Here is a 26455-nt window from a genome sequence, read left to right as displayed (position 1 = left end):
GTATTTCTTTTTAGCATTTTCTTTCTGTGGATAGATATAGGTCTATCTGAAGTGTAACGACTCCTCAAAGCGTCCTCAGTAAATGTAGTTGGATTAATGACATTTAACATCTATATCTGCAGAGAAATGATTATAAATCCACAAGACTAATGCTGCAGTAGAAGACAATTTCAAGCACTCATTTAACAGAGAGTTGGAATGAACAGCGGAGTTTCACAGACTGAAAATGTTTTATTTCAGTGAATCACGGTGTAGGTGGAATACAAATGAGAGGTATTTCAGGATTTAAGCACATACTGTACATTGATCAGCTAATGGAAAACAGGTAAGTAATCAGAAAGTACAAAATGCAGGACATGTATTCAAATTTCTGCTCTTAACAAAAATATGAAAAGAGTAACCTTTCAAAAAAAATATAGCCAAAGATATTAAAAGAAAATGTTAAGTCTTGACAATATGGATTGTCAGTAAGTCTTTCTGTACAGGTTTTAGGCAGATGTGCCTATTCAATGTAAACAGCAATTTATGAGTCCCATTTTAGATGATAATAACACATATCTTCACTGTGCACAGCTTCAAAATCATTTTCATGCATGCACAAAACTGCAACGACATGTGCGATATGTCATACCGATCTCCCCACTAGAGGGCCAAAGAAATAAAGAAAGTAAATACATTAAAATACAAAAGCTTAGATATCAAGTGAAAATGAATACGAAATAGTTTTATATATACGTATTATATGAAAAGGTACATTTTATCTGAAGGTAGAATGCAGAAGGATATCGGCTTGTAAACCAGCCTGTCGTGCCACAAACCACAGTTTGGTTTCAGCCATTTAATAAATACCGAATAATTCCTCAAACATTGCACGTAAAATAACATCCCCAGTTTGGGAGATTAGATGCATGTGTTGAGTTAGACAAAGAAGCATTCTCCTCCAACTGGCTCAGCAGAAGACACAGTAACCCTGATTAATAGCAGAAATAGCCAGCCCAGGGCTCCCAGTTGCTGCATTCAGGATACCAGGAGTGCCATTCCAAACAGCCCAGCAATAGTTGTGTTGGTGGGCAGACTTCAACACTTCCCACACCGGCTCCGGAAACCAAAGTTCTCCTATAGCCTTTGGTGTAAACAGGTTACAAGTGTGGGTCTAACCCCTTATGTTTAAGAGTTTACATAAAGACAAGGGTCAGATGCTCAAAGTGAGGAGAGAAAATCTTTCAGGCCGCCCTTCTTGCTGTCCTGGTTGTGCTCTCGCATGAGTATCTTGCTGAGACGCTGGACAACCCAATTTTTCGGTTTAGAAGGAGTCTTGGATGAAGATGAGCCTGACCCTGAAGCGCTAGAAGAGGTGGAGGACCTGGAGAGAAAGAGAGAGTTGGGAAGGCAGGAAGAGTATAGATACAGCTATTTGAGATTCTGTTGGTTGGCAGAAAATGTTAAAAAGTGCGCCGTCAACAAGTATATGATCTGGCAAGCATGCACACCAGCACGTAACACCCAAATAGCAAACTGCAGTTCTCTTAATGAAACATAATCATTCAAAGGCTAACAGGCCTGACACATCATCCTCTCGGATATCCGTGACACCTACCAAGTTTAGTCGAGGAAGGTTATATCTTAAAGTTTAGCTCAGAGGATATTAATACCAGCCACCTTAAAATTACATACCTAGGTGTATGAGCAGGTGTCTTGTCTTTGCCAGGAGCCTTTGGGGTTGTCATGTTGGCTCTGTGGGTCGACTGTGGGGTCTTGTGTTTGCCAGCGCTCCCCGGTGTGCTGTGGGTCTTGGCGAGGGTAGCTAAAAGCTCCCTGTTCATTCCCTTGTGTCTGGATGTTTGATTGCAAGTGTGGCAAGTGGCCATCTGGGACAAGGAGAGGAAAGGAACATATTCATTAATATTGCATCGCCTGCATCTATATTCCTCTCATACATAATGAGGTTTTGAGGTGAAGGCATACAAGGTATCCCCCCCCCCCCATAGGGATATTTTTGCACAAAAGAAAAATCTGTAACCTTTCTAAAATGCCCTTGAAACTACTGTCTAATACCTCAAACCCAGTATAGCCACATCCATCTTTCTCTGGGACACACAGCAGGAGTTTGTTGTGACTTAGTCTGGATCGATTGCAGTGACATAATGCCTCCAGGGACCCAGAGAGCAAGCGATGGGTCTGGAATGAAAGGTGCCCTGGGTGACACCGGCCAGCCCAAAGCCTGACAGATGTCAGAAACATCTATGTGCCATCTCACAGCTGAGGAATAGTTCATAATGGGGTTCAGGAAGCACATTCATGACGGCGTGATTCAGTCAACAGCTGAGGCTCTTCCCACATCCCCAATATTATTATTATTAATTTGTACGGATATGAAAATAGCTGGATTAGTTCAAGCAGGATGGGAAACATTGACTTAGCCTATTAGAGGGGGGGGGGGGGGGGTGTACTGTTGCCATGCAGTTTCACCTATTCAGGGTATGGGTGCTATAAGAGCCGTCCCAATGTTTTTTGCTTTAATTTATGATGATCATCAAGTTTACCGCACAATGTGATGGCTATAGAATAATGACACCATCAGCGTTTGGATTGGTTCCCTCACTCACTTTGCAATTCTGTACAATCTTCAGGCAAAAATAAAAACTCAATTCATGACACAAAACCTGGGAAACAAAATGCAGTGTGTCCTGTGAACTCTTTTCCAGTAGCAAACGCTAGCTCCAAAAGTCTCTGAACAGGAGGAGAGGGAAGAGGAGAGCCGTGGGCTGCGATTACTCTGAGCAGCATTGGGGAGGATTTACAATAAAAATACATTTGAATGTATTTCTTGCTTTTTCTCCGATGGTCAAAATAAGTCGCTAAAGTTGTCGCTAGCAGTAAGCGCTGAGGAAAACGGAAAGCAATTCGGTTGTCAACAATAACACTACTTGGAAACTCAAGGGGGCAAAAGTTGAAAAGTTGTCTATTGCCACTTTAATCTCAATTAACAACAATTACTTTGGCATGTCAGCCGAGTTTACATTTTACTGCCCTTTAAATGACAAATTCCAAGCAATGTCCTGACAGATTACACAAGACCCTATATTAGGCAAAGAATGCAGACACTTCTGAGAGTAACGAGACCCAGCTGTCAGTTCATGATACGGTCTTTGCCCCAATAAAAAGGTACAGTGCATGTAACTAGACCGTGACTGGGACAAACTGAGGTACACCAAACAGATTGAAAAACAGCAGCTATGTTAATCTCCACTGTCAGCTTTACAATTACAACATTTGACTGATGCTCTTATTCAATTGTTTTCCCAGCATTCACAACTATAAGATCAGTTGACGATAACAGTTTGGAGGCAATCACATCATCTCAGTGAGGAGTGCAAGTCCAAGACAAGCTACAGGGCTGCAGAAGATCAAACCAACTCTAGTGCAAAATGAGACTCTTGAACAAGTGAGACAGTTTCCTTTCCTCGCTGTAGAAAAGTGCAAAGTGTTAAGTGCCATTTGGTGTCGTTTCAGGACTCTTCTTCAACATTCCTCCCAACCTTCACTAACTTAACTCCCGTTAATGACACAGACCACAATTGCAGAGGTCAGCAGGTCCGAGGCGAGCTGTTGACGGTCCTGAATGCTGATGAGATGGAAAACTCACCGACACGAAGGTAGCCATTTCAGATTCTGACAGGTGTCGGAGAGTTGGGTGTCGATGAACCGGGAGTACAGAGTTCCTTGTTCTTTCTATGCGAGCGTGTATGAAGTGTTTACTACATGATCCTGCATGTCCAGCTTTATGCAGACGAAGCCCAGCGACCGACACACCCATCTCTGCAAAAGGGGTGTGGCTCAGAGGAGGACCGGCCAATGCACTGTCGAATGGGTCGACTACTCCGCGGGACAGCCAGGCCTCTGCTGATGCTTTGTTAATATTGACGCTTGAACCCTAAACTGGACTCAAATAAGACACATCGCTGATATTTTCAGCATGCATTATGTGTCCTGTGCTATATAAATAAAGTTTGATTGATTGAATAAAAGCTGTGATCAAATATTATGCAAGCCATTGTTTGCTGGTGATAGTTTTGAATTATGTTAATTTATGTATTTATCTCATATTGCAAAGGTACAGCTGAATATAGTGATGTAATAATATCACAAACACGAGTGCAGATCTCATTTTCAACACCGTGCCTAAAACATATCAGCAACACAATTGTATTGAACATTACACTTTTTGTTTCCTGTATGGTTCCTGACTTATTGTGATCATACAGTAAACAAAAACCTAATATAGTTCTAACTCCTAAATAGGAAGCGTCACATTGAAAGAGAACATTAAACAGTAAAAGCCTATTCATCAAACTCATTATCGCTTCTGCATTTAGCAAAGGCTTAAACTATTTGCGATTACAAGCAGCTATGCTGATGATGCAGATTAAGGTGGAGCAGCTGTTTTTAATCTGGAGATGTTAAAACGTATGATTCAGGAACACACTGTCTGCAGGCTTTTCTTTGTGTCTGATATGTCTTAATATTGCAAAGACATGGCAAAGTATGTTATACTGGCACTACTTTCTGGTTATATAGAGGTATTTCAGAGAAACAGGTAGTGGTGGCCTTAGTAAAGCATTAATACTACACAGTTTAAATAACATTTGTAAATCACAAACAACCTGGGAAGAGTATGTTTTATAATTTCTTGCATTAAAAAAATTCCTGCATGCACCAACTTTAACTTTAAAAACAAAAAGAAAACAATATTGCAACTTCACATTGACAGCACTTTGCATCCAATATATTAAATGTGATGGATGTACTGTATCTCAAGAACGTTAAGCTAAGTCAGTGAAAAACAATGGGATATGGAACTCTACTCAAAGTTACAAGCCATTATTTTATAGGTGCACAGCTGGAGTAATAATAAAAAATACAAAATAACTAAGTTTGAATGATTTCAAAGCAGACACATATACGCAGCCTGTCATTTGTCTCGTCTCCACCTGATAACAAAAAAGATAACACACACATGTTCTTTAAATATAATGATGCAGAGAGCAAGTGATGTATTCCAAATGTTCCCCATGCATCCGTCCCATCCTCATTCCTGTTTACCATCTATCCATCTCAATGTTTCAAAGTGTTATGATGAGCAGTCTTATTATATTTGAATCCTCTTTATTTACTTTGTTATTTAGAACCCTTCCATCACTACCACCTATTCTTTCCTGCTGCAATTGCCAAATGTCCTCCTGTAGATCATTAACGTTTCATCTAATAAAATCTTAGCAGGAAACTGGGAGTGAACACTCAAACACAGACAGACAGCTGGCTGCAGATGGATGTTTACAACTAGAATGACGTGCTGTTTATCCTCTTGAATCTGGTTACCACTAGCAGCGCCACTTTTATCAGCTGACCCGCACAAAAGCACTGATATGACCCAGTGAGGGTGTGTGTGTGTGTGTGTGTGTGTGCGTGTACCATATAAAAGCACAGCAGAGAGACTTATCAAGCTCAACAATATGAAGGTGTCAACAAAGTGACAATTATGGTATGGCTGCAGTATAGTGGCGACGTGTGTGCACCTTTTGCATGCTTGTGTTTGTGTTTAGCAACCGGCACAGACAGCCACGGAAACAGATAGCAAACACTTAACTATTACACCTGTTAAATCATTAAAAAGACAGCGTGCAATCACATATATCTTGTTAACAGCCCACTTCAGTAGCCATTATGAAGAGACAATAAATCTGCTAATTCTCATGCTGTCAGTGCAGTGAAGGGTTTTCCCAACGCTTTAATCTGAGTTTTGACCTAAGACATGCATCCTATGTAAGTTAATATTATTGCACAGGGAAACAGGTATGATGACTAAAAGAGGGCAGGACATGTCTAAACACAAAAACCTTCTATGAGATTTTGCAGCTTCGTGTCATGCAACTGAAGCTGTGCAGTTGACCACGTGTGTAACCTGATATTGTGGCCAATGAGAAGATTGGAGTCATGAGTTAAACATTTCTGAGGTTCTCTTGTGGATAAATCAGAACTTAATCAATGCACAAATCATTGTCTTTTGTGTCACAACCTCACACACACGTATATATATTATATATATATATATATATATATATATATATATACTGTATATATTCTGCCACCCAGTGACACGCATGCTTAAAGCCTGAGATTGCTCATTCATGCAACATTGCTTCTGAGAATTAGAATAAAAATTACATGTGAAATAGTGATACACAAACACATACAGACCCATATAAATCAATTCTACAAATGGACCCTTTCTTCTATTAATAGCCCCTGCTCCATAAATTCCTGCCTTTCCCTCTCTGTTGCTGGAGGTCGGCTTAGATTGATTAATTTGACCGAGGCAGAACGACACCACAAAAGGAGAAACACAAAGCAGAGTAACAGTGAGTGACATTTGGCATCTTTGAATAGAATACATGACAAAAGTTTGCAAGTGTTGAACGTTGATTGCCGTGACAGTTTTCAAAATGCTGTGCGTGCACTCAAAAGCACCAAATATCTGCGTGCACTGTGTGTGAAAGTGATTTGAGAACACGTCAATACGACACAATAAAGCCGAAAGCAGAAGAGCAGCTGGGGGATCAATATGAGGCAGGCTGTGCTGTTTCCGGCAGCCACACTGTATGGAATCAGGCTGTACAGTAAATATACTGAGACACCCGATCTGAAACACACTGACGTTTAAAGAAAGATGGCAGATCTGTTTCTTTCTTTCCGTCTCTGTTGGTCTTGATGAAGGTCACATTTCATCCTGCATCACAATAAACTTTGAGAACAAAGTGATTCCCCAGATGTTATCTGTGGAGGCTTTCTCCGGGGCACGCTGTCGTGGTTTGGTTTAAGTCTGGACCCCTGCTTAAAGAGTCTTTGACATTGTCACGAGGTACAACACACTTACATAAGGGTTCAAATGTAGAGTAAGAGTATCACATTGTGGGAGACGAAACTGAGACTTGTGCACATGTGCTCAGCTCCACAATGATGGGATTTATAAAACAGAAGCAGGCGCACATGTGGCTTTATAAGACAATCACATAAATAATGTACGTATGCATCTTTCTTCTTTTTTACAGTTTTAGCTGTGACGGTTTTATGCATTTGTCCCTGGATGGACCAGCTGTGCTTCAGGGTGTAGCTGAGTGCAGATCATTTTTGGGTTTAGGAATAAAGCAACACAGAGACAGACCTGGATATGGAGCTCCTCTTTCACCAATATAAAAAGGTAACTAATGGCACATGTGTGGTTTTCTAACAGATATGCGATAAATGCCATTAATGTGAATGTGCTCTGTCATAATCGGTTACAGGAGCAATAAACTGTAAGTGTACTTGTGAGTGAGGATCCAAAAACTGAACAGTAGCGGCTTCCGAACCTCGACAACCGTGCCAATTTACATTTGAGCCTTTAGTAGCGATTTCCAAATTCCAGAGTTTGCTTTTAATAGTGGTGAGGAATAGAAATGAAGAGGATAACTGACAGATGACATGTTGTTATGGGGCAGCATCAAGTCTTCTATATGGGGTTTGTCATGTGAGCTGGGCTACAGACATGATGACAGCGGAGAGCAGAAATGATCGTAGCCCAGGGTTTATTGTGTGTGCGAGTAAAACAAACATAATTGCATACACACTACACATCGCATGTCTTCTTGTGTGTATAGGCCCTCAAAGGTTTCATGCGATTGTCAGTGACGGACTCAGCTGGCACTGACTTCCCATGACTGCTACTCCTATTGAATGTGTTAACTTGTTAAAAACGCTTCAGTACACACTTTGTTAAATCGCTAAACACGTGAGACATGAGTGAGTGTTTCCACTTCCCCGTCTCCTGTGTTTATATTGAAAACGCTCAAGGCCACTACCACTGTTGCTGTTGCAGATTCCCTCCTGGCCTTTGTCTTCCCAAACACGTCCCGCTCTTGTCATCCTGTCACTTTCTGCCCAACCTCAAGGTGTCAAAACCCTCGGTGGAGCTTTTCCTGTTCCCCGAGAGCAAACAGAGTCGAAGCAGCAGCCAGACACGTCTGTCTCCTGTTTCCTGCCATCTCCTTATGAGGTACATTCTCCAACGTCATTATTCCAGTAAAGATAAATATGACAGAGGGATGTGGTGAAGAGATGTCCGAGATTGTAAGGAGGAGAGAAGAAAGATGAGGATACTGTGTGGGGGGGGGGGGGATTACAGAGCGCAATAAAACAAACCTAGTAAATGAGAGGATGAGACGTGGTCAGCGAGGTCGGGAAGAAGTGGTGACAGAAATTACAAAGAGAGGCTCCATTTACGTCGGGAACAAATGGCCCTTCTATGAAAAGGGAAAGGTTTTTCAACCACTTGTGTTTTGTCACCTAGCTTTTCCATGTTAAGCAAGTGTTGCTTTACCAGCTCCACCGAGGGCTTTGAGTGTTGATTCACAACACTTGTTTAACAGCATCGTGAGTGCACATTTAGAAAACATGTCGACACCTCTCTTGGTCATTCTTCTAGTGAACCATCAGGTAGAATCAATTATACAATCTGTAGAGTAAGTAACTGTCGAGGCACTAGGCATAAATCCCCCCCCTAAAACTAAAATAATGTAAATGTCCAGGAAGAGTCTGAACTGAATAATTTTCTTCTTGTAACAAACAACTCTGCTGAGAAGTATAAATCTAGGCTCAAGGAGGAAGAACAGAAGGACAGAGGAGGACAATGCGCTATTCTTCGCTCCATTTAGGGTCTCTGCTTCTCTGCATTCCACCCAGAGGGTGACACATGCATGCATCCTAAAGGAAGAGCAGTCTGCTGTGAAATGAAGGGGATTTCCACCCTTGGGGTACAAATACTGCACACCACCCATGTGTATGCTTATGTTTTCAACACATATATTTACTGTAAATACAGTATATTATAAAGGATCAACATAGAACACATGTTACAGTACTATGCATGTTGTATGGAAGACAGAAATATTTCACTCACAAAAGCTGGAAAGACTTTATGAATGCAACTACCGAACTAATCCAAATATTAAAGAGATTAAAAAAAGAAATGAGCTCTTCAAAGGGTCCCACAACACCTCTCATCCAGAGCAAGATCCCAGAATTGTTTTGACACTTGGAACAGGACTGAGAACACAAGCAAACACGGATGTCTGCGTCTGCAAATACTCACACCTTGTTTTGACTAAACGTCAACGCACACACCGGCGAATGAGTGCGACTATAAATTTATACGACAGCGTGTATTGATTATTCCTACAATAAATCCCCCACTGACCAACAGTAAGAACACGGTGTGTACACAGCCACAACACTTAACCTTGGCACACTGGAATAAAACAACACAATGATGAAACACTAACAAAAAACTAAAGACTAATTAAGGCTTCATGGTCACTGGGTCACATTATCTCCAACAGACCGTTTTCAAGACTGTGGACATTATTTGTATTAAAAACAACGACAGCACCTTCCGGAAAACTAGCACGAGTATAAAGAAATACTTATTCTACTATCTGATTATCCTGTTATCGTAAATGCCTCGCGCTCCATCTTTAAAGAGGAGACGAGGGGATGGTAATCTCGTTATTCAGGCTCTCGTGCTGAGCCCCTCTTCTTGTCAGGGTTGTTGTGCTCTGTTCATTAGCATGGAGCCACGGAGGCAAGCGGTCCACATTCCTCCTCTTATCTCACCGCTCAACCATTCGGCATTTTAAGGGCATCGCCTCGCTATCACACCACTGCCTGTACAACACTTGTTGCCCCTTGAACTGCCAGTATATGACAGGCGAGCGACTGTGAAGACAGAGGGTAAAAATACCTTGGAGGACATGCTCGGGGGTGTATTGGTTTACTTGTAAGTCATGTAATAAACAAGCGTCAACATTCTCAATCATGATCAAAACACTGTTTACAAATGAGTACGAGGAGAGGTGCAGTCACGGATGAGTGTCTGTAAGCGAGGCCTTCAGGGTGCGACACACACAACAAGGTTATGTTTGACAGGAATGATGAGCCGCACAGGTTTAACACTGGAGCCGCCAGAGGTCGCTGTATACCTCAAATGAGTAGGGTTGCCGATATGACTAGATAAGGTATATACCGTGCAACTGTAAAAAAGAAAGAAGAAAAAAAACCATGTCCACCGGTCGAGATTTGGAAATATTGGAGCTGTTCTTGCGTGATCTCAAGATATCTTGATCTTGCATATCCAGCTGCCTCGCAAGGTAACCTGATTTGGACGGACATGGAGGAGGACCGTGACGTTGTACAATCAGGATGAGGAAGAACTTTTTGAAATGTTTTCTTCTTCTTTTGGTATACTATTAGTTTAGTATCTCTTTGCACCCGTTAACTTTAAAACCTGTAACACTTGAAATCATTATCAGGAACCTCAAAGCTTCCATTTTGAAAGGATTTTAGTTTTACTCATTAACTTAAGTGTCGTCTCGTATGATGCAAATAAATGAAGAAAATAATCAAATGTGTGGAAGGACGGTATGATTATAAAAAAACAAAAACATTATTAGTTGAATTTATTTATCGTGATATACAGTATGTGGCCATATCGGCCACCATACCAACGTACTTTATTATCATTCTGCAGGGTTGTCTTATGAAATGCTATGTAGCAAGAATATTAGCAACATTCTTATATTTAGGGCAGTTTGGGTAATCTGGGGTCTATGTAATTATTTCATTTGTGTATTATTAATAATATTTCATTAACTGAAAATGCCAAGAACATCCCTCTAAGATTTTACAACAATCTCCTTTATGTTCTCTCAAATCACTTCCTCCAGATGACTTCCCCATCAGACCCTGTATCTGACCTTCACCCCATTCCAGAGAAGAAGAACAGGAAGCAGCACATAGGCACTGCTTCATAAAAAGATTATGCTACAAGATGACACCTTTTTCTCTTGCAGTCTATCATTGACATTCTTATCTATCTGCCTTCCACCCTCTTGCTTTTATTCACATTTTCTTCTTCACTCTGCTGCGTTATTCTCCTCCACTTCTCTCACTAGGCTTTTTATTCCTGCTCCCGCTCTCCATCTCTGACTTCCTCTTTGCCCTCAGAGTCAACTGATGTATAGTGGAGTGTGGGTTCAGAGGGCCTGCATGAATACCTGCATGTTAAATGAACCCAAACAGATTTTAATGAGGCAGCAGCATTTCCACCAGAGATGCTCTTCATTAGGGCTGATGTCAGATCACCAGAGGGGCTCGTCAGTGGTTCTCTCCCATCACTGCTCTCTGATGCAGGAGGAAAATGACACAAAGCCCAAACTCCACCACCGGTGAGTGCTGGACTTAATATGCTTTCCATTCTGGTGTCATCCATTAAGAGGACAGTCAAAAGGGAACACTTTAACAGTTTGGGGGGCTGTGGGAGGGAATAGGGTGAGAGTTGACAAAGCACTGTCCGGCCACATTAGTTCTCTTACAGCTAAGTTTAATGGGACCCCTGTAAAGACTGTAATGATGAGAGGAGCACCATAATAAAACCAGGCACTTTCTGTGGAATGAGTCCAAATGACTTCATAAATCTTAATGGTAACAACGTCCGGAGGCAACACATTGAGAGACAATGCAGGGCTTGTTATGTCGTCATAAATAATGATGTACATTTCTTATCTCCCCCGGGGAAATTCTTTAACTGGACTCATGTTAGCTGACACAAATGTCTTAATGACATAAAAAAGCTCAACCTATACATCACAGAAACAACAATACACTGGCTTATAGGGGTGGGGTGGGGGGGGGGGGAATTAATTAGCTACATACCAGTTTTACAGGGTATTTTGTGTGAAATAATTTCTTTTAATTGGCATGTTTTTGAGAAACAAAAAGGCACACCGCTTTTATTAGTGCCCAGTAGACTGGAGTAGATTAGCACCCCCATGTGCTGAGCCAAGAATCGATTAAAGCTAATTAAAAAAATAGAAACTAAAGTTAATTTAGAAACTATTACATTAAATAGTTTTACAGCAGGTATTACTCCAAATGACTAATATCAGCATTTGTCAGGCTATACACTCTGCTGCCCCTTCTCTTAGTTCAACACATAGCACATAGCTGAGGAAACAGTTCAGGCATATGCCCCTGTGTTTCTCTGCAAGGACAATATGCTGCAGTGCAGTACAATACATAATCAGGTGGTCTGTGGGGTTGTAGTGTTTTCTGTTCTCACCAGTACAGAGGAGGACCTTTGGAAGCGTTGCAGCAGACATTTCTGCACCAGGCTGAGTCGTTTGCCCCTGGCCTTCCTGCGCAGGACACTCTGCACCCGTGCTGATGGACGCCGTTTGGGACGCAGCCGCATCCGGTAATTGTTAGGCTGCAGCCACATGATAACAGTACGGACACACCGAGTCGCTCTGCAGCAGACTGGAGGATTTCTGCTTCCATGGTGCTGAGAAGAGGAGAGACACAGACTGATCACTAAATGGCACTACTACCTATTGATGTGGTTTTGGTTGGCATGCACCTGTGTGTGTGTCTGTGTGTGTGTGTGTGTGTGTGTGTGTGTGTGTGTGTGTGTGTGTGTCTGTGTGATCCCACCAGGCAGTATGCTGCAGCTGGCTGACTCAGTGTGCTTGGCTGAGGGTTTAGTGCAGTTTATCAACCTTGACAAGCCGCTGACAAGGTCCTACCTACTACTGCATCCAGCTCTTTGTAGCTATTACACTCTAGGGCATCACTGATGAAAACATGCAAAACTGAAAATGGAACAAAATGTGTAATTAAAAAGTAAAATTCGTCAAGGGGGTGCAGTTCTCTTAACTTACCGTTTGCCTTCACAGGACACTGCCTAGGGAAGAAAAAGAGGAGACATTTAAACAGATACTATTCACACCAGATAAGAGTACAATTATTAAGTAACTGAGTTTAATGTTAAAAAGCAGAGGTGCATGCACAGACGTTTAAATGTTATGTTATGGCTCTGGGTCGCCCCATCTGTTTCCTGTGCAGGCATTTCTATCAAAAAGTAATAAATGTTTGGATGATATGGCGTTTTCATTTGGTCTAACTTTCCCTCCAGAGGAGCAGCTCAGTCAATGAAGGCAAATTAACTGTTGCTCAGCCAACTTTAGCCTGGCCTTGTTCACGTCCCTGTTTTTAGTTAGTACAAGATAATTATGAAATAAAACTTTAACAATTACAGCCTCTCCTGAATAGATAAAGTTTTTGGTTCTCTGAAGAAAATTCATTTATAAATAATTCAACATGCATATTCATTTATTATAAATGGCCCTTTTCAATTTGCATTAGAACAGCTGCTTTCACATTGGAACAATGGAAGGTGCTTTGGAAAGGATACCTGGAGTAAATCCTTTCTATGTAGTTTTCAATGTATTAATATGGAAGTTATGTTAAAAATACATGCAAATAAACACATTGCAAGATGGAAACACCAGTTAGGAATGAAAATATTTTCTTCACAGACAGCCCTTCCCGTTGTGCGTAGTAGAACTCGTGCAACCGGTAAAGGACACAGGTCTCTCTCAAACAAATCTCCACGCCATTCTATTTAATTTCCTCCCACCGTACAGAGCTGGCTCTGTGATCGCTAGGCGCTATGCCAAGATGAGATATTGCAAATATTTAAACTAAGCCACTGCTAATTCCCACTAAATTAGCCATGGGCTTAAATCAATGATGGGAAATGTACTGTCCAGCTGCATGTGTGGCAGGAATGGGGATGGCTGTTTATGGAGAGGAGGGGCCGTGGGGACGAGTTTAATCTGGAGATGACCCGCCGCGCTGCTGCTGTGTCTGGCGGCTGCAGTTTGTTGATGCTCTCCACTTGCATTCTTAACCACACCATATTTGAGATGGTGCATTATATTGCTGGATGACGTTGGATGCGGCACAGAGAGAGATTTGCAAGCTATCTGCCATGACTCATCCCACAGTCTGAGTCATAGTCCCTTGAATCCACCCAAATGTGATGATCATTGACTTGGATAAAACTGTCAGATTATATACAAGCCCCGTCAGAAAATACTGCAAATTAAGAGAAGTTGTTCGAGGCCGGCGAGTGACTTTATAGAGGACGGATAACGACTCACAGGCCTTGAACAATTCCCAGAAAACACTTTTGTTAGTTGCTAAGAAAAACGTTTTCATCATTCTAAGCTGGTATAAAAGTCCTATTGAGAAAGCAGGTCTAGAATACATTTCCTGACGTGGTTGCTTCATTATTCATAATCAATGATCATTAGGTGCAACTGACACCACTGGCAAAAACAATCTGACTTCATAAAACGAGACATTTGTTATTGCTTTGCAGTGCTGACAAAGCAAATTCTATGAACAGACCACTGATGACTCCAGAAGCTGGATTCTTCGGATTTTGTTTCCCCATAATATCTCCTCTGATTAGCCAACTCTCAGAAATTGCACAAATCTTATTATCATACTTGTCATGCGTCTCCTTTTAAGTGCACATTTAGTTGTAGTGATGAACACTGAAAGATATGGGTCCTACACATGCACTGCTGACATCTGGGAGATGCAATAAAGAGAGCCTAAAAGATGCAACAGGGTGTGTGTGTGTGCGTGTGCATGTGCATGTGTCTACAATGTAATAATGTAATTAGAAGCAGAAGTGCTGGCTGAGGCAAAGCACATAAAAGGAAAAGCACTATGAACATTGTATTGCTATTTGTGGTGCTGCTGCTGGCATATTCTAAAACAAACCTTCACTGAGGCTTGTAACTCAAAGATATTTAGATACAAATCAGGCGGTGGTTTGGTCAGCATCAATTAGTGAACACGAGATATTCTATCCTTCTACAGCATAGTCTGGAACGGTTCCCATTTATTAGCTGGAAGTGACAGAGAGCGAGGCCAGGAGGTACCTTTCAGTCTAGAGCTCCAGCTGAGAGGGGCCGTAAGACGAGAGAGACACGAGGGGAGATGAGAGCAAGTAGTTTATAAGGGGGGAGAGGGCAAAGAAGTCTCAAAGGGGGGTTGGGAGCGGGACGGAAACATGTAGTGACCTGTATTGACATGGTAATCATTGACCCCCTTAAGGAATAAGATTCATAATAATCCTGTTGATCCACTGAATTTTAGTGCTAATGTCAGGACAAAAAGGTTTTATTTGTCCAATACTTTGGTTTATGACATCATAAACTAATGACATTCCCCTCGACCTCAGCTGTTGACTAAGAAGGTACACATAGTAAACATTTGATAATGAAAATAATCGTATAATAATCATAATAATGAAAGTTGCAGCTTTAATTATCGCCTGCACAACACAGAACGCCACAGATATATCAAAGCTCCAATGGTTGATGTTGGATTATTACTTATATACAGTATCTGTAACAACACAGACAATATGCAGGTCTCTATTAAGAGAAACAATGCAGAACAAAAAGACTTGAGGCTATTCAAAAGCAGAGTCATTGTGACATTGTTTGTCCAGCAGACATGCTGCATATTTTGGTCAGCAGACCACTCAGTCAGGCTCCTGTTACCAAACACTATGACTATGAATTACTGGAAAACGGCTTCACTTGTCTGTGAGAGGGAGCCACAATTTAGTGACGTCAGTTTACATACAAGGACAAAACAACACACATGAAACAGGCGGTCACGTTCACTAGAACCTTTCCTTTATTAAACGTCAGTATTGATACTTTTCTACTGAAGCACTGTCAGCCCTAATACACACTCTCTTTCAGTCATAATCAGCCCGAGAGAAGATGAAGACAGTGGCAGAATGCAGTAACTTAATCTCCAACAATTAACCGTAGTAGTGTCAATGAGTACGGACACACACACGACACAAACACTCCAGTGACGCATGACCAAAACCATAACTGGATAAAGCGAAGACACTGGAAACCCCCAGAGGAAGAGAAACAGTCGTGGCTCGTGAGGACTAAAAGCATTCTCATCTCACACTGACCACGTATGCCAGCTATCTGAGCGGATGCTGACAAAAACAAAACGTTTATTTCCCCTCAGTACACTGATCAACTGTGTCCAAGATCTCAATCTGAAACTTCAATTCTTAACAGTAATTTCCCTCCTGATATGCTTTCCATATTATCACTCTGGCTGAAGATCTAAATCAGTAGTCAATTAGCTCATCACACTTAGGGTGTTTTGGCTGTGGCTGCTAATTGTGTCTTCTCTGCCAGGCACTTTGGCATGAAACCAGCTAGATCCTTCAGGCCCTAATATTCAGATGTGTGTCTTGCCTGCTAGACAGCTGGTCATAGTTAGGCTAAATGTGGTCAAAATGTTCTCTTTAACCACAGCTCATCCATAGCCAGGAAATCTGGAGAATATATCAATGCATTAAAATAGCAGTGGGCTCGCACACATCCGTAAAACAACCCTGACTTGGGGTTTCACTATTAAAACCTCTGTTTTTGTTTCCATTCATGGTTCTGCCCACAGATTTCCTGGCTCCGGTGAAAGTGAAAACAAGCTGGAGGATATGGGGACATGGATGGAACCCAACTCACAGTTCACTCACTCACTCACACACTCACACACTCACAGACTAAGGTTTAAGAGGATTTCTGCTTCTCTTTCTTCAGCTCTCACTTTCCACACAATAAGGCCACTGCCACTGTGTGGGATACGCCATCAAAGAAAAACGGAACAAATTCCTATGTTGGCAAGAGCAACAAAACTGAAGCAGTGAACTGTAAATGATGACGCAAATTAGAAGCCAGCATTAATTATGTTGTGTTTTATTCTAATAGGGATGGAAAGACTTTACTACCGGAGGCATATTAGATAAAGGCAGTTGGAAAAGACTTGAGTCCTTTTGGCAACCTTGCAAAAGATAAAAGAGAAGAGGCGAGGTTCAAAGACTGTCTGGCTCGCCTACCCGATGATAAGAGGGATCGTCTTTGCTTGCAGCACTCTTGTATTCTCTGTGTTGTTCTCATTTTTATGCTTGTTAGGAAGGTGCGGAGACCTCACCAATGAAATCTACGTCACCCTGCAAATGCACAAGTTTGAATGACAGGAAAGTAAAGACTAAATTCATCAGTTGCAATAGCTCACACATGCTGCACCACCAAACCTGCACATGAGCAGCCACTGAAAACAACTAGCTTGTGTAATAGGGATAGCCACTGGAACTACACAAACAGCCATGCTTCACAATAACAATATCTTGATTGTGCAATCACTAAAGACAAAAGTAAGCAACCGACAATGATAAACCAAGCTGCGAATGTAGTCACTGAGGATCTGTCAACAAGATGGATGTAACACACCCTCATATGGGAACATATACAAAAGCAGTGAACATATATGCAACACATAATCAAGTCTTATTCAAATGTAAAATGCAAAGATATAAGATGAGCAATTTGTAAACAACCACAGTCAATTGTCAAACATGATCAGCTCTTCAGTGGTTCAATGATAAAGAGCATGCTATCACTCTCAAATGGATTGACAGGTATTTTTAATACAGTGTAGCACTAGACATCAAACAAATCTTTTACATATGCTTTTTCTAATACTATTACAGGTCTGTTTACACAATATTTGTTTAACACGCCTATAGTTCAGTTATGATCACAGGAAATACTGATTTAATATGTTAATATTTCTGTAATATTACTGTATATCAGAGGTTTTTTAAACTGTTTTTAGGAGAGGCTCAGGAGGTTAAAATAAGTCATCAAAAGAAGAAGGCATATAATAGCCTAAATAGGTGTGATATGGTTAAAGAGAGCAATGTATTTTAATTCTAAATAATGTTGTTGTTGTTTTTTTTGGACTATTGGAAGTATGTTTACTACTCTGGGATAAACTAATGTTAAAATGTTTTAGTATATTGTTACAATCAGACCATAAATACAGTTGTATCATATTGGCAGGAAGTCAACCGCTAACTCTGGTAGAGCTCCTCCACCTAGCGCCTACAAGCTACTATTACAACAATACAAGAAGGACTCAGCTGTGAGAGTGAAATTAATGTAAGATTTTAAACAAAGTTACTTACAAGAGGAACCGTGATAGCTCAGGGCATTTGTCTTTGTACAGCAATGAAGCGTCTAACAGAAAGCTGGCTGATTTTTGGTCTTGAAGAATCTTAATTTTCATGCTGTGTGCTCGTGCGACTCGTGAACAACTGAAACTTCCGAGTTAAAACTTCTTCCGGAAACGTTCAAGCGACCAATGACGTGGAAACGGAGGTTAAAATAAAGTTCGCGCACACACTGTTGTAGTTGCAGCTGCCAAAACTAGTTGAAAATGTGTTATATTTCTCGATAAACCTCTTTCGCTGGGTTGCTGCAAATCCACGTTGGGTCGCGAGATTGTGACGTTGCTCGCGGTGCATTGCGGGAGATTGAGTAAATCAGAGAGACAATGCGGAGCGATTGTTCATTTAGGTAGCACAATGTAACAGATCATTCTCCCCTGCTTACTGGTTAAAAAGGGTCAAATTAAACTGACTTAAATTAAAAATGAAATGTAAAAAACTAAATGCGTGGACCTTTACTTCAAATTGAAAATTAATCTGATTTAAGATTAACTTAAATGCTTGTATTAAGGCTCATGTATTAGACAGTCTTGTGATAATTTATCAGACAGTAATGTTACCTAAAGTTAAATACTCACACATTAACTCATGACTGCATTTCCGAGATAAATGAGGCTATTCATTTACCTCAACCTAGCTCTGTTGAACAGATTGATGTTAGCATTTCTTTAATAGATCTTATTGGACAGTAATAATTACCAATGTTAGACGACAGTGTGGGTTATATTGACATCGTTATTGCTGTATCCTGTGCATTATCAAACCAGATTTCTTAAATCCTAGAACACATAGGCTATACAGTACATTAACCTATGCCATCCGACAAGGTTAGATGTATCGCTCGAGTCTACAAAACTCCTGCAGGATCCCGTGAAATTATTTTATCGGGTCTAAGGGATTTTTTTTCGGAGGAAAAAGAGCTATGTGAAAATGTGAAATTCTTTATCTCTATATCAGCGGCTGCAGGGAGGGAGAGTTTACCGAGTGCGCATGGGTACCCTCTTAGGTGCGGGTATCAAATAAAGCAACCTGGTCAGACACACGCCCGCCCACTTAAACAGAGACCTGTGATGACAAGACATAAGTTCCACAAAGGTTTTGTTCGACACTAGAGGGGATTTCATTCATCACGACCGACAATACACAGAGCACCTGCTCTGTTCGTCGCAGGGTGCCCAAGGACTGATCTCTGGACCGGTGCGTTTTACGCACATCGTTTCCCGGAATATCCTAAAGGTAGGTTGTTTAGTCGCATACTTGGATGTTATATGCTGCAATTTTAGTCAAAGGCAGACAATTACGCGTTACCATAGCCACTTATAATACATTATAAGGGACTATGGTAACGCGCAATTGTCTGAGTTTAAACAGAAATAGCCTCTGACGTCATCCTTTCAATTATTATCACCTTTTTAATTTCTTTTGGAACTTCATACTAAAGTAGAATATGGGGTAGACTATATATGGCATTATAATTATGCATTATTAACAGTAGCCTACAGTATGCCTCTTTTGATAGTGAATTAATGATTGCATATTTATGCTATTTGTATCCATTATGGTTTAATTAGGCTTAATTATTATTATTTGTTAATTAATTTTTGTTTAATTCATATTTAATATTTATCATTTTACTGCTGTTGAGGCTGAAGTTTTAAAATGTAGCTTACTTCTTTCTGTATAATGTGTGTGTGTGTGTCTGTGTCCGTTTATGAGGAGAAGGGGGGGCTGCCACCAGACACTGAAGAGATATTAAATCACTGGGCCAGTGTAGAGCGCACAGAAACTGATGGAGTAAGCTAAAGTGTGAGGGATTGCTCCTCACTTTGTCCGCGAGTAAATCTTCACTTTATCAGACGCTGTCAGGGAGGCGCTTCCTCACAAAATTGAAATAGCCAAGCGATGCAGCTCCTCTTGAGTGTAGTCCGCGGATAAACGGATTTTCCCTCTCTACCAGGACTCAATTGATTTGCGACTCCGCGGGAGAGACAGACAGTGCGACAGACAGTTTAGGCAGGCAGACAGAGAGGTGATATCGTGTTTAAAGTGCGACCACATCCTGATCCCGTTTTTACTCCCGCGTGCTGCTGACATGAGAAAGAACCAGGACAGTGATGGAAAGGTAGGTTGACTATTATTCACTGATTTTGAGGCAAATTGGCAAAATAGTTTTTTGTGATGAGATGATGAAAATGCATGATCAAAGAATGCTTCTCAACTGATCTGAGCAGTTATAAATTAACCTAATTTTCCTGCAGGGCACATGAACCCTGAAGCCAGAGGAGATCACTCAGTATAAGCAGTATTTTGAGTCTTTGAAGGCTGCCTGGAGATGTGAGAAAATCCAGAAATTAGATAGTCAATGGATACTTGTTGCTTTTAATTCCACAGTTGTGCACATTTTTAGAATCTATTTCACCACTGGGACCCTAAAATTGCCATGCTCGGCACTGACTCACAGATGGTGGAACCCGCAGCCCTGACTCTATTAATGCACCACTCATTGAGCTACATAGGACCACACTTGTATCCATTGTGCTGTGGTAAAACGGGTCTGGTGCCAGCAGGACTCTTCTCTCAGGACCTGGGAGCAGAGACATCCCTAAGTGTCCTGTCAGCATCTGCAGGGAAAAGCCGACCCCAGCAGCAGCGATGGAGCCAGCTATCACTTCTGAAACGCAACACCAACTCCAATAGTGCTGAGAAAGCTCGGGAGAAAAGGCACAATGCGCTGTAATGCTGCATGTGTGTGTGTGTGTGTGTGTGTGTGTGTGTGCTTAAGTGCAAGATTACACTCAGTTGCGAGTGGTGTACATCTTTGTGATGACATCTCGCTTTAATGCTGCTATAACAACTCAAGGGTCCACTTCAATCAGTTTTCTCCTGCATGCTGATGGGAATCGCAGATACGCATTTGTCTGCGGCTGTTATCTGAGGTCATTCCCTTGCAGAACTCCCTGACTTTACACATCTGCAGGAGGAACATTGTTGAGTTTAATAGTCTTTTCTCTGTAATGAGTGTAATTTTCCACTTGAATGAATAATTAATAGCTATACGATCATTCAGGAAATCCGTTTTTATGCTGTGTCCTGCATTTGTGTAAGTCCTTTGTGCATAGACTTTTTGTGAGTGCAGTCTTGCTAATCCTTAGTTTATTTACTACTTTTAAGCAGCTGTGCTCTTTGTCTCAGTGCAGAAATGTTTGCGTGTGCATGTGTGCGTTAGTATTCCAGACCTCTTGCTTCTTAGTTATGGAAGCATTTGTCATTTTAATGCATCATTTAGAGAGTAAGCACTCTTCAAGCACCCCCTGCTTGTGATGCATTTATCATAGCCATTCTTCAAATTAAGTGTGGGTGAATGGTCTGATGCAGTAACAGAGAGAAAGAGAAAACCAAGGTCACAGAATCATTTGCTCACAGGACTCACAGTTTGGAAGTTGTCTTGCTTCTTTGGGAGTTAACACACATTCCTATCAACATTACTTCAAGGTCTTCACATTCTGCTTTATTCACAGTAGTGTTGTGTGAGATAAATAGGATTTAATTTTCAACATTTGAAGTGATTACACCTTCGTGGAGATTATTTGTGAAGAGGGCTGAGTCACTCAACTGTTACTGGAAACTCTCTTGCGTTATTTTCAGCAAAACCTTCCTGCACGTACTGATGGAAGAGCATGTGAAAACTCAAAAGGAGGTGATCTGGTTTTCGACCTTCCCTCTTTTATCCCAGTTTTATTTAAACAACAGCCTCAGAGCATAATTCCTTATAGATCTCAGTATCAAAAATAGATTTTGAGGCAATGAGAGGATGTGTGTTTGTGTGTCTCTGAACAAGGCAGAGTGAGCATGTGTACAATCCTATGCGATAGTCTGCGTGTGTCCCGGGAAGCAGAGCTGCGAGCACAGACTACTTTGCTACACCATGCATAATCAGGTTGAGGAGAACAAAGATGTTGGTTCTACAAACAGTGTTTTTTTTTAAATCAGGATGATCCTAGCATCCAGAACCCAAGAGAACAGTGGCTCTTTCACGAGACACCAAGGAAAGGGACCCAGTGGAGGGACCAGCTCAGGTCTTTGTAAAAAGGTTGTGTATCCATGTAGAATAACAAGGAGAGGAATAGCGAGGAATAGTAAAGCCTTCTTCCATTATGTGCTTTTCATAATAAAATGATAGAGCGTTAGTGTTCAAAGACTTGCCCTGAAAAGCATTGGAAAGCTTTATGTGAGTGCATATTTTTCACGGTAAAGGGAATGTTAGTAAGCGTCTTTGCACATTAGCTTTGAATAGGTATGATGGGAAAGTTCAACTGCTGTGTTGGACAGATAGCAAACAATCAACCTTGGGTTTACCTAAATGTCTGGCCCTTGATGTGATTTATACAATGGTTGACATTTAAAGTCCTCGTTAAAAGTGAGAGAATCACGTCTAAGACTGTGGTGTGAAGTCTATTTGTTTATTAGCTCCCTGCGGCCTTGCGTAAAGAGTAAGCGAATGGGCACACAGAGACAAGACTTTTCTTTTACCTCTTAAATCCCACACAACGAAATTATTGTTGCAGAGCCGATCTGCAAGGCTCCTTAACCTCAAGTTTACGGACGCATTTCATGTACATGGATCAACATGCAAATTAATGCATGCAAAGTTTTATAGTCATCGCCTTTAAATTATGGATGGACCCGGAGATGTGTTTTTCCTGATGGGATGATGAACAGCCTTAGTAATTGCCTTGAGTAATTTGACAGCTGTATTTTTCACTTAGACCTTTGGCTCTGTCCCATTATGAATGTTTATACAACAGTGATATTAATAAACATAAAGTTGGGGCAAGATAGGGGCTCTGTTATTATGTAAATGTATGAATCTGGTATGCTCATTTTCTTTAGTTTCCTCAAACAATTTAGGACTCATACCATGTGCTTTTTCTCTCCTTATGTTGTGCCAGCAATCTAAAAAGTGCCTCTATAACACAAAGTGATCAGAGAAGTCACACCATTGTTACAGCTGGCATAATGCGCCATTGTTGAGTCCTCCATTGTGTGACTTTATGAATAGGGGAGGATCTTTTCAGTGATAAGTTTTCGGTTAAAGGGATGCACAGCACGTATCTATTACACTCTTCGTGAGCATTGTCCCGATTATGGAGAATAAGTGGGACTTCATACTCAACAGCAATACTCCAATTACAAGTCCCGATAAAATATCTGTGCAGTTTTGTCTGACATTGTTACCTTGACTTTACTCTGGCCCAAAACTTAATCAAAATTTTGAAATATATATTCTCTTTTACAAGGTTTGTATTCAGAATACGAAAAAGGGTTAAGTGAATAAAATGTTGCCCCTGGCTCTCATCTACTTTCTTTGTTGCTTGCTTCGTCCTTCAGCTTCTTTCATCTGTCCTCTGAGTTCATATCCCTGTGGTCTCAAATCTAGGTTGTACCCATTTTCGTACAAGGAACTAGGCGAGAGAAAGATATTCATGTAATTGCCTAACCGTACTGCATCAAAGTCTGGTTTGAAGTGAGGCTGATGTAAGAATCTCTGAGAGGATTAGGGGATTTGAGAACAATCCTGACGGGGAATACGCCACATCATATAATTTGGGGTAAATGTCATAGAAAGAAGGGCGGAGGACCATTTTTGTTGTTTTGCCTGTTGATGTTCCTTCCTGCAGATACAAGGACATGTCTGTGAAGTCATGGCATTTTCAGACCTTTGTTTCTGATACAAGCAGCTCTGAGTTCACTCGGCTTCGACCTTTTAATACCGGTTACATGGCAGACTCCCTGAGAGACACGAGTAGAAAGCGAGAGAGAATAACTCGGGGGTGGTTTGGGAATTGATTGCATGCCTTCTACCTCTTTGATGACAAACTGCTTCCCCATGAGACAGCACGAACATCAGTTCGCCTGCACACATTTCAGATCTTTACGCCAAAATCACCCCAACGGATCTGATTACTTTTCAATACAAAATGCACAACCATAATAATAATTAAAAAAATTCCCAATGACACACTCCAAATCTGCCAAAGGGTTTTCATATCAGGAAATTTCAGACAGATCTTTTTCTGTGGACCCTGGGCACTAGTAGTCATTAACCTTCTAGTCAGGCAATTTGGGCCAGAGGAGCCTTTTTCTTTGTGTGTCGAGCAAGGTGGATATGAGACGTAGCTGGGAGGGCCGACCCCCTCTTCGCTAGGTGAAAAAGGCTATTTTCATTGGCCAGGTGATGAATGTGGTGTCTGTGGAGGTGTATCGCCTTTTGGCTCTCTGTTTCTCGCTCTCATTCGCTCTCCATTAGTATTTTCCTTCATTCTATTATCCTTCTTGTTCTTTTTCCTCTCCGTTCCCCTGTCTCATTCTCTGGTCCCACCACTCTCACTTCTTTCCTCTCATTTTCTCCCGTCTGCTCCATCTGTCTCTCACACAAGAATCTATTGTAATTGACTATCTCTCTCTCTGCCCCCTCCCCCTCCCCCTCATTTCCTTCCTCTGTGTCTCCCTGTCTTCCTCTTCACAGCGGATCAGCTGTTGCCAGCCCAAGCTGAAAGTGACCTGTTGGCTGGGCCAGGGGCTGCAACACAGGACATGGGTCCAGCTCCTCCTTCCCGCTCGTGTCTTGTGTTGCAGCCAGTGGAGCCGCCTGTATGCTTCTCTGCCCACCGCCGATGGACCGAGCTCCCAGAAACAGATGGATCCCACTCACCACGGACCTGCCAAACCTGCTCCTCACTTAACAGCTAGCTTGTTCCCTTATCACTGTCAGGTGTGGTTTTCAAAATCAACATATTGTCCTTTCTGACATTTTAAATGCAATAAAATACTTCGGAGAAAAAGTGTGACTCCTGTGTGCTTTGTAATGACAACAGTGGGATTCAAGGATGAGTTATTTTTGGACTATAATGGGGTGTGCTCAGTGTTCCTACTTAAAATTCTGTACTTGTTTTAGGTCAAGCCTTATCAAGCATATATCTGCAGCCCTGTGAGAACAACTCCACAGTGACATTCGCACTGTGACATTTAAAGCATCATCGAGGATTGTTATTCGTTTGAAACCATAAACACAATGCAAGCCCTATGGGTTTTTAATGAGCCTTGCATTGCGTCAAATGAAGAAGCACTTCCGACTTTCCCAGGGAGCTAACATCATCGTGATGCAATAGCTCCTGACAAGGTCAACAGTGATGTACCTCTTGGCGAGGTGGGCAGGTGCTATGGAGACAGGCGTCGGCTGTCTGAGCTCCTTTTAAATGCTTCCTCGTCTTCGCCCCAGGTTCCAAACGAACGGCATAGATTAAGAGGTCGGAGTGTGACAGCGAGATACCCTTTGTCTTTGTTGTCATCTCTATAACAAGAGGAGAGATGAGGGCAGTAAAGGGGGCGGGGGAAAGGACAGAGATGCAGTACAATGGCCAGAAATCATTGTGTGTGTGTGTGTGTGTGTGTGTGTGTGTGTGTGTGTGTGTGTGTGTGTGTGTGTGTGTGTGTGTGTGTATGTGTGTGTGTGTGTGTGTGCCATTTTCCAACAGGGGCGTCACTTGATTGGAATATAAATCCGGGCGCGGGTGCTTGCTGTTTTCAATCTCCCTCCACCACGATTGTTTATCCGAAGGATTGAAAGGAGGCTGTGTGCTGAATGCAGTGTGAGCTGATATTGGTTGACTGTGTTTACCCCTTGTTGGTGCAGATGTTTCAGAAGCAATATTATTTATTTATCAGTATATAGCCCAGAGCACCATCAAATATTTTTGCGACATACCTCTTGGAGTGATTCATAACCTGATCTTAAAATATGCTTGAGGTGAAACAACTCTGAAATATCATTTTATAATTAGTGTACATCTTTTCGTGACCGCTGAAAGTTTAACCACAACCGCTCTAAGGTAACTTTCTTTTCAGAATAAAGTTTTCATCTTGGTTTGGATGTTTACAGTTACAGTTACAGATGTCTAAGTTGTCTTGTTTTGGTTTGAAGACTAAAGGAATGGTTTGACATTCTTCAAAAATACTGACGCTTCCTTGCCTGGAGTTAGACGAGGCGATTAATACCACTGGCCAAACTCTGTCGTTCTGCAGTCAATAACAAAACATTTGAATCCTTAAACCAAACACTAACAAAAGTCCAGCTTTGTAAAGTAACTAATTAGCTGAAGGAAACATTTACATCCTACACCTAGAGTGGACAGATCCGGTTTTAACAAGGATTTGCTGTTCCGCATATTTTCCCACACCAGTGCACTTTGTGTCTGCAATCAGCAGTTACATATTGAAGGAGAGAGAGCGCTATCCCCCTAGCTACTGCAGTTTTAACTCCACCCCAATGGCCTAGTTGGTATGGTAATGCTACAGCAACATATCAAGTCAAGGAATGTATTTAGTTCACAGCGGGGGAGA

At 41.5% G+C, this 26455-nt stretch overlaps 1 protein-coding gene across 1 annotated transcript; it reads right to left on the bottom strand.

Annotated features, from left to right (window-relative positions):
- Positions 1 to 211: 211 nt before the first annotated feature.
- Positions 212 to 18370, bottom strand: rmp24 (ribonuclease MRP subunit p24). Its single transcript, XM_029442568.1, is given in 6 exon segments — positions 212 to 1363; positions 1675 to 1868; positions 12212 to 12364; positions 12366 to 12433; positions 12810 to 12832; positions 18014 to 18370. Coding segments are annotated over 6 exon segments (702 nt in total). The 5' UTR covers positions 18115 to 18370; the 3' UTR covers positions 212 to 1200.
- Between the last annotated feature and the right edge of the window lie 8085 nt (positions 18371 to 26455).

The sequence above is a fragment of the Cottoperca gobio genome, chromosome 11 (genome assembly GCF_900634415.1).
Source record: "Cottoperca gobio chromosome 11, fCotGob3.1, whole genome shotgun sequence".
Lineage (NCBI taxonomy): Eukaryota > Metazoa > Chordata > Actinopteri > Perciformes > Bovichtidae > Cottoperca > Cottoperca gobio.
The sequence above is the reverse complement of the archived record's forward strand: the minus strand, read 5'-3'. Positions and strand labels throughout refer to the sequence as shown.